General features: G+C 41.0%; 1 protein-coding gene across 5 annotated transcripts in view; it reads right to left on the bottom strand.

The window, feature by feature from the left end:
* MAST2 (microtubule associated serine/threonine kinase 2) overlaps positions 1–9,868 on the bottom strand; it is a 368,160-nt gene that overhangs the window by 324,845 nt on the left and 33,447 nt on the right. For all 5 annotated transcript variants that reach the window (XM_075067585.1, XM_075067581.1, XM_075067582.1 and 2 more), the window contains exon 2: positions 6,397–6,544. In XM_075067585.1, the coding sequence (XP_074923686.1) occupies positions 6,397–6,544 (148 nt within the window). The remainder of the gene's footprint in view (positions 1–6,396; positions 6,545–9,868) is intronic.

Raw genomic sequence — 9,868 nt, 5'->3', positions numbered from 1 at the left:
TATGCGGGAGCCCTATACAGGTAGATGGGCTCCACCTAAACCAATTGGAACCAGACTGCTGGTCACTAAACATTAAAAAGGTTTTGTAGAGCAGTTTTTTAACTAGGAGATGGGGGAAAGCCCAACTGCTGCAGCAGTAAACATGTGACATCTGACACGGACTTCTCGGTCTAGGGGGAGAGTCTGCCTTGAAGGAATCTCACAGGTTCATCTGTCAAGAACAAGAAGGACGGAACAGGATAATTGATTAAAGAGCCGGATCAGATCATAAACAGTCACATAAAGAATTCTGGACACATCAGAAAAATGGCAAGACAAAAAACAGGAACAAGTTTTTAAAGTGCTTGCCCCACAAAATGCTAGAGTCTAACATAATAGACTGGAGTTGAACTAGAGTGCCTTGTGATTAAAGCGAGTGATTGATATAATAGCATCACAGGAACCTGTGGACTGAGAGCATTCAACTGGGACACATCATTCCAGGCTACAAAGTATATCGGCAAGGACAGAACAGGTCGTGGCAGGGGGAGAATCATCTACTATTGTTGAAAGAAATGTAGATTTCAAATTAAAGTACTCTTTAAGGAATCCACATGTTCCACAAATTGCTATTGGACAGAATTTTCATGCTCTAATAAAACTATAACTAGGATCTATTATCGACACCTGACCAGGACAGTCATAGTGAGATGAATTGCTAAGGGAATTAGAGGAGGCTTCAAAATAGAACCAATAAGTAGTGGGGGATTTCAAATTATCCCCATATTGACTGGGACATTGCACTTCAAGAACGAAATGCAGAGATAAATTTCTCAAACTTAATGACTGCTTCATGGAGCAGCTGGTACGGGAACCCACAAGGGGAGAGCAATTCGAGATTTTAATCCTGAGATGGAGCGCAGGAAGCTGGTCCAAGAGGTAACTATAGCAGGACCGCTTGAAATTAGTTTGGGACCATAATACAATAGCATTCACATCCCTGTGAAGGGAAGAACCCTCAACAAGCGCCCAACACTTGGCATTTAATTTCAAGAGGGAACATATACAAAATGATCGGAGGGGTGTTGTTTAAAACAAAAGTTAAAAAGGTACATGCTCGAGTTGTAGAATCCCTGCATCATGCTTTGCATAGCCTCTTTTCTTAATACGACCTACCATAATAGAGACTCGCCTTCAATGTTAGTGACCACCAAATTTAAGAAAACAGATAAAAGAACTAAAAAAGAGCCACCCGGGTGGTGTCTTAACACCATGTAAAAGAGTCAGTGAGGCGAATAAAAGACTTCCTTATTCAAGCTGAAAGTCATAGGCTATTTTCTTAGTCGAAGGCAAATAAGAAAGGAGCACAAGACACTGCCAGCTTCAAGCAAGAGTTTAATAATAAAGCCAAAAGAGGAGTTCTTGAAGAAGGACAGCTATCAGCTATAAATAAACTACCAAAGGGAAAACGAAATGTAAGTCCAATCGAAGCAGGAAGCTACCCTGCTAAACAACCATGGATTAAGGCCCACTGAACGATCGAGATACAAAAGGACGCGTCAAGCGCTTAAAGAAGGTAATGTGCTAGTTGCGAAGGAATACTAATGTGATTCTTTGCTTCCAGTCTCATGGTATAGGATGGAGATGGATGGCAGGAGAGAGATCACTTGATCATTGCCTGTTAGCTTCACTCCCTCTGGGGCACCTGGCATTGGCCACTGTCGGTAGACAGATACTGGGCTAGATGGACCTTTGGTCTGACCCGGTACGGCCGTTCTTATGTTATGTTCTTAGAGGGTGAGGGCTTCACAGACCTTGTCCCAGAGGGGCACCTAAAAAGTTCCCTTTTAATTTAATATCTGTATTTCCTTTCAATTTAGTTCAATGTCCTCCTGTTACTGTCTTATGATGAGAGAGTAAACAAGAGTGCGAGACCAGGAGGGGGATAGATGAAAGGGCTGGATGTGTCCCTCTATGCATCACTTCATTCCCATTTTTGTCCTCTAGGTCTAAACATTTGCACAGCCAGGTCCCGTTCCGTAAGATGCCAGAAGGTTTTTAAAATTTTACATCAAGTGTGGAAAAAAAAGAGAAACAAGATCAGATTAAGAGACAATGGTGCACTTGAGAGGTTTTTGACTCCTGGCACCTCTTCTAATGTAGAAACAGTCCAGGAAACCAATCGGGGGAGGGGGGAATGACTCAGAGGGGCATGAAGAAAATAAGCAGCAAGAAACATTGTCTAATCATATCTGCTATATCTCAACACGTGGAAGAGAGTAGTCACAATTCAGAAGACATTCCACTAATTTCAATATCCCCTTTTAAAGTCAGTGATCCTTCAACATGGCCCAAATTCATCCATGACAAAATAAGACTAACCATACTGAAACATGGACTGCTGCAAGTTAAAGGTGAAAGTTTTCCAAGTCACAATGGAAGCAGGTTTACAGAAGAAAATTATGTAAGAAAACTGAAAAATGTACAATGACACTGCATCCTCTTTACTGAAAAATATGAGCCAATGTTCTATTTTTGTTGCTAATTATTTGGTGGTGGTCAGCATAGTCTCTCATTGATGGTGGTTTTCAGGAATGGCAATATAACCACAAACCTCTCAAAACTCATGAGGAAAAATCATGTTCAATCGGATACAAAGTTAAGTGGAGATAATTGGAACCATGACTGAAAATTGAATCTGCAATTGACCAGACTTCACAACCACTGCTCAAAACTAAGACAATACTTGCAAGGTATATTTAAAAGAATTGTGGCCATTGTTCTTCACTTAACAGAACATAGCATTTTGTGGATCCGTGGAAAAACTTGATGAGAGCGGAAATGGAAACTTTTAGGCCAAGTCCAAATAATGGCTAAATTTGAGCCTGTGATGAAGGAACACAAGATGTTTCTTTACTAAAGAAAGACAGACACCAATACATATGCTCTGAAATACAAAGCATCATTTTGAAGTTATCACAAAAGGTAACAGGTACAATTAGCAATAAAACAAAATAAAGTATTACTCCACTATTTTGTATTGCACATCTGCTATCAGTCACGAGGAACAAATGTCTGTCATTTTGATGTATGTTAATATCCAAGAGACAGAAGTCAAGATTGAAGAGCAATTCCTGTTTCTGAATGTAGAGGAAACTACCAAAAAGGCTCTGTCAGATGAGATACTTTAAGAGTTATCCAAACATGCTATGACATTGGGTAACTGCAAGGGACAGGGATATGATACTGAGTTAACATGAGCGGACAGCATCAAGATGTGCAAGTTCATTTAATTCAAAACAACAAAAAGGCATTTTTTGTTCCTGGCAGAGAGCAAAATTGGAAATATCAAAGTTCTGCAGTTTCAGGCACAGTGTGCACAAACAGTGCTACTGAATTTGAAAGAAATGACTAAAGATAAAGGGGTATATATGCAAAAGTCAGATCACTGGCAGATGAACTCTCCTCATTTCTGTTCAGTCTCACTTGTGGCTTGTAAAAGCTTACTGCTTAAAATTAAAATTGCAAAAATAAAGCTCAATGCTTGGTCTTGATGAAGTCAGCAAATCAATTCAAGTTACTCAGACCAACACAGAATTATCATGAAGAGGTTTTAATTGCTAAATAGATAGCAGAAAAAAATGTCAGTGTCAGCAGAACTAGCTGAAACATGAGTCCGCAGTAATAAATTGCAAAGCTACAAAGCGGAGGAGCAAGTCACTGACAATGCAGAAGAGAGATTTAAATTTGACTTCTTCAATATTGCTATAGGCGCTGCTCTCATGAATCTGGGACATTTTTAATTTTTGTGAGAACACGTGAACGTGTATGGAGTCCTATGTAATATGAGAAACATACCAAACTTTTTTCCATCAAGCACATTAGAAAAATTGCACAGTAACCTGGAATCAACTCTGACAAGTTCTGATGGCTGCATCGTGAATATAGACACGTACGAGCTGGTATATAACTCTAGTGTCTTTCTGGTGTTTTACTGATGCACTTGACACACTTCAATTCATTTCCAGAAGCAGTTTGTCCACGCTGTACCCAAACATGTGTATTGCTCTGCAGGTGTTTCTCACAGCTCCAATCTCTATGGCAAGGGCAGAAAGACGTTTCTTAAAACTTAAGTCAATAAAAACTTACTTGAGGTCTACCATGTCTCAAGAACTTTTAGTAGGACTGACTACATTGTCCATAGAAAGTGACATTTGCAAGACACTGGACTTCAAGCACATAACAGAAGAATTCATCAAAAGAGCACTCCATTACTCAGCATAAACAAGGTAAGAAACACACACACATTTTTTGCATAGTTATCCATTGACAAAAGTAAAATGCAACAGCCTTTTTTTTTTATTTGTTTAGCTTCAAAGGTAGTCTCAGCCGACTACTAGTTGTGGATTTCTATATGTCATTATTTGCATACTTCGATTAAATTGGTCATGGAATATTATTAATGGAAAGGGGCCCCACTAGGTTCTCTAGCAGGTAGCCTCCAAATTTCTTGCTATGGCACTGTTGGGGTGGGTTTTTTTGGTCAAAATACATACTCCCTTGCTATTGCTATTATTAAAAAACAGTCAACACCTGACAGTGACTTATATATAGCCAATTCAAATCAAAAGTGTGTTCTTGTGATCCTGTTCATCTTAGGCACTTATGACCTTACCATCATAGTATCTAAACATCTCAGAATCTTTAATGTATTCATCTTTCCCCAGGAGGAAGAATTATCCCCATATTACAATGGAAACAGAGACATAAGGACTAGGTAATTTGCCCAGGCACCCTGTGGCAGACCAGGGAATTGAATCCAGGTCTCCCAAGTTCCAAGTTACCACTCCAGTCACTGGATCATCCGCCTTCTCTGGCTCTACAGCAGAAAGTAAACTACATTAACTGATGATAGATTAAACGGAATAAGCGAAAAGTAAAATTTCAGCTCTTAAGAAAAATAACTTCTGCCAAAAGGAAAAAAAATTATACAAAATGTATATATACAAACTATTAAAGAAAGAGGTAACAGTGTTTTTTTAAGGAAACAATTTCTACAGTACACTAAAGAACACAACTGTAAGGATGTAAAAAATACTCTAAAAACCTTGCTAGTAAAAAGGACGGATTAGCTAAACATTTGATACAAAAATCTCTCTTTTACTATAGTTAAACCATTCACATGAATTTTTTCTGTAAATCCAATCTTACTGATCTCAGAAAACATGCTGAGAGCTATACATATATTTATAAGATCTTCCCTGAAGATCTTACAATTTAATTCAGATATAAAAGACAGTTCAAACTTGTAATACCCAGAAAATAGTGAAAATTTATAGCTGTGAAAACATGTAAGAAATCATTACTGAAAGGTTTCAAAAATCAGAATCAATGGTCCAGTCATCATCTCAGCTAAGCTGTTTTACAAATCTTGGATACAAGTTATCTGCACTTGCTAATTTAAAAATGTCTAACTGTTGTTTTAACATTCTCCAGCCATACTAGTGGAATCGAAGGAATGTTATCACCATATGATAAGACTATATTATCTGTTTTTTCCCCAAAGACAGCATAGATTTCCTTAATGAATACTTCTACTTTTTCTGCATTATTATTGATAATTCTACCATTGCCACATTGTAATAAACCAACACCATTGTCAGGATTCTTTTGTTCCCAATATATTTTAAAAGCTCCTTCTTATTGTCCCTATGTTCGCAGGCTACAGATTTCTCTGTCCCCCCCTTGGTTTCCCTTATCAATTTGCTACAATTCCTAAATTCTGATTTGTATTCATTACTATCACCTTCATCATTCTTCCATTTGTTTTTTTTTTTGTTTGTTTTTACTTTTTTATAGCTGCCTTCACTTACATTCTAAACCAGCTTAGGTTTTTAACCAGTACAACCTTCTTTCTCAACTGTGGGAATGTAGCTTTTTGGGCATCTAGTAAAGGGTTCTAATTATCATTAATGATATCTCTGCTCTTTTCCTCCTCCTCACTTCAGCCTAGACTCCCTCCTAATAATTCCTTTTATATCCTCCTTCCACTCTGAATCTTCTTCCATGTCATTCCCAGCATTTGGAACAATCATATTCTTATGCATTAAATGATTTTCCTCTCAAAATAAGAGAACATAATTTTACATTTTAAGAGAGTCATGTGTCTCACTGATACAAAAGAAACCATTTTATTTGTTTTAGTTGTTTGTTTTTTTAAACTCTTCTGAGCAGGGAGTGTATCCTCATTTGTGTTTTGCACAGCAGCAAGCAGAATGTCAACACTTAATGGTTCCTTGGTTTCATTGGAAGAAAGGATATGTTGAACAACCCTATGCCAGTTTTTGTACTCTTACAAAATACCGTGCATTTGGTAGTTGATCAATCATCAGAGGAGTAGTGTTTAAAGCAGCTTACCTGACAGAGAGCTGGCCAGGCTACCCCTACGCAGTTTGCAGTCATCTTGACTTAGCTGACGATGGAGTTTAGTTTTCCCAGTAGATGAAAAGATGTCAGGGTTACTGAGCTTTCTGCACCGTAATGGAGCGGATTCTGTTACCACATCCTTAGAGGGAAAAAAAGAACACCACAAACAAAAGTCTGTAAGAACCAACTAAACAGGTTTCAGAAAACAGACAATTTGCCTAGAAACTAATCATAGAAATTTAGGGATGGAAGTGATCGTCTATCCATCCCCCACAACTGAGACAAGACCAAGTATACCTAGCACCACCCTGACAAGTGTTGTCTAAGATGTTCTGAAAAGCCTCCAATGACGGTGATTACACGATCTCTCTCAGTAACTTATTCCAATATTTATCTATTCTTTTAGTTAGAAAGCTTTTCCTAACATCTAACTTAAATCTCCCTTGCTGCTGATTAAGCAGATTTATTTTTGTCCTGCCCTCAGTGGAGATGGAGAAGGAGAAGGAGAGGTTACTTACCTTATACAAGCAGCAGAGAATTCTGTGGCACCTTATAGACTAACAGATGTTTTGGAGCGTGAGCTTTCGTGGGTGAATACCCACTTCGTCGAAGTGGGTATTCACCCACGAAAGCTCACGCTCCAAAACATCTGTTAGTCTATAAGGTGCCACAGGATTCTCTGCTGCTTTTACAGATCCAGACTAACACGGCTACCCCTCTGATACTTTACCTTATACAGTAACTGGAATTCTGAGATGTTTTGTCCATATTGGTGCTCCACATGAGGACGTGCACACACCTGCATGCTCTCAATCACAGATTTTTCTGCTAGTAGTGCCTGCGGCTCCATGCCTGCACCATACATGTCCTTGTGCTCTGGTACAAGAGCATATAGGGAGGAGCAGACCTGTGCCATGCCAGTTCCTTAACCACTGAGTATGATTAAAAACTCCAAAGCAGAGGGGAAAGGAAGGCAGGTAGTGGAGCACCCACAGGACAAAACATCTGAAAGAACTCCGGTTTGTACAAAGTAAGTAACCTCTCCTTCCCTGAGTTATTGTTCCTATGGGTGCTCCACATGAGGAGATTCCCAAGTAGTGCCTTAATGTGGAGCAGGATGCTGAGGAGGTGTATCCAGTACAGAGTGCACAACAGCTTCACTAAAGGCTGCATCCATCCTGGAGGAATGGAGTAAGGCATAATGCTGTGAAAACGTGTGAATGAAGGAGCGGGTGACTGCCTGCAAATGTCCTTGATGGGTACCTTCCTAGGGAGAGCACTGGAAGTAGAATGAGCCTTCGTGGAATGAGCAGTGACTCTAGGAGGGAGGTGCAGCCCAAAGGACTTGTTCCACAACAAAATGCGCCCCCCGATAGTCCTCTCTCAGAGACTAAGTGGGTAAGTGACCCCCTCAGCAAAGGAAAAGACTAGGGAAAACCCTGAAGGGCTTAGTTTGGTGAAGATAAAAAGCCAGGCTTCGCCATACACTGAATGGAGATTGGTCTCCTCTCTGGCTGACAGCAGGTGGCACTGGAGCTCTGGGGGGGAAGAGGACTCTCTCCCCGCTGCCAGCGGTAGACATGGGAGCTCTGGGAGAAGGGGCCCTCTCACCTCCCTGCTGGCAGGTGGTACAGGAGCTCTGGGGCTGGGAGAGAGGCCCACAGCAGCCCTACAAGTCCCAACTTACTCCCCTCCCCAGTTCCCACCCGCCCCCTACCTCTCTCCTCTACAGGTCCCTGCTGCGTGGCCTTTTAGAGCTGCTGTGCAGTTATTTATAGCCTGCTGCATGGAAGAGCTTAGAGGGAACTTAGCGAGCTGCACTTAGGGTTGATGGGAACACTGGCCCACGAGCCTTGCAATGAAGAACACTGAAATAGACCATCACTTGGTTAAGCGGCTACTCTTTGGCAGAGAAGAGAACGTGGGTGAAAATCTACATCTTGACAAAGAAACAGCTGGGGGTTCCCATCCACACAGACCCTCTGTCTCTGAACCTCACCTGGAGATGATTCTCAAAGAAGAGGAAGAACTATAAGAGGAGAAAGGAGATGCCCCAAATGATTCCTCCTTTCCTCTCTGTTGAGGGCATTGATAACACTTGAACAACAAAGGAAACAGCTTTGGACTGGGGAAGGGATCCTGACTGAAAAGAATTCAGACAATAAGACTGCTGTAACACGATGAAAGAGACATTTGCTTTGAATTCACTTAGCTTGTTAAATTAGGCATTAGTTGTATTTTACTTTTATTTTAACCAATTATTACTTTTATGCCTCATTACTTGTAGTCACTTAAAATCTCTTTTGTAGTTAATAAACTTGCTTTATTGTATTATCTAAATCAGTGCGTTTGGACTGAAGTGTTTGGGAAACTCCATTTTTAATAACAGGATTGTGCATATTTTCTATTAATAAAATGACAGACTTTATTTGAGCTTGTATTGTCCAGGAGAGAGCTGGGCAGTATAAGACATACATTTCTGGGGGAAAGTCTGGGACTTGTCATTTCCTGGTGTTGCTCTGCAGTGTAATTCAAGGCTGGCTGGCTACAGCACTCATACAATATAAATAGGAGTAATGTACATGCTGGAGGCTGTGCGAGAGGAAACCAGGCGGGGTAACTCTCACACTGAAGCAATGTAAAAGGCACCCCAGGTTGGAGGATTAAGGGGACGCAACTGTTCATCAGTCCAAACTGTACTCGAGGTAATGTCACAGCGGATCAGCCATGAGGGCTTCTATTTCCCCTACCCTTCTGGCCACGGAATGAAGGTCTTGATGGACAAATGGAGTAGTGAACAGGTTGCCATGGGCCTCTTTATGCCTTAAGCACTAAATTGAGGTCCCAGGTGAGGTCCCAGTGGAGGCCCTTAAGGAATCTTGCTGTCATAGGACACATGAAGACCAAGAAACCTTCACTTGGCAAATGGAATGGAGTGATGGCAGCTAAGTGAACCTTGACAGAGCTCAGGGACAGTCCCAGCAATTTCAGGTTTAGTGGGTAACTGAGGATAGAAACCAGGGGAGAATCAGTAGGCAATATGGAGCACTAGGTGCACCTAGGGTGACCAGATGTCCCGATTTTATAGGGACAGTCCTGATATTTGGGGCTTTGTCTTATGTAAGTTCCTATTACTCCCCATCCCGTCCTGATCTTTCACCCTTGCTATCTGGTCACTCTAGGTGCACCAGATCTGAAAGCATAGCACTTTTGCAAGTCCTTCATGTAGTAGGTTTCCTGCTATTTCACAGAACCCACTGGACTTCAGGAGAACATTCCTGCTCTAGATCTGAGACCCAACAAGGAGTCAGGCCTTCAGGTGCCAGGATGATACACTAGGATGGGTTATGGAGTCAGACTCCTTGGGCAGAAGTCAGTCATTAGACCACATCTGTCTCAACCATGCCAGGACTATGAAACATGATCACTGCTTTCTCTTGGCTCAGTTTTGGAAAGGCTTTGT

This window comes from Chelonoidis abingdonii, chromosome 7 (genome assembly GCF_003597395.2).
Source record: "Chelonoidis abingdonii isolate Lonesome George chromosome 7, CheloAbing_2.0, whole genome shotgun sequence".
NCBI lineage: Eukaryota > Metazoa > Chordata > Testudines > Testudinidae > Chelonoidis > Chelonoidis abingdonii.
The sequence above is the reverse complement of the archived record's forward strand: the minus strand, read 5'-3'. Positions and strand labels throughout refer to the sequence as shown.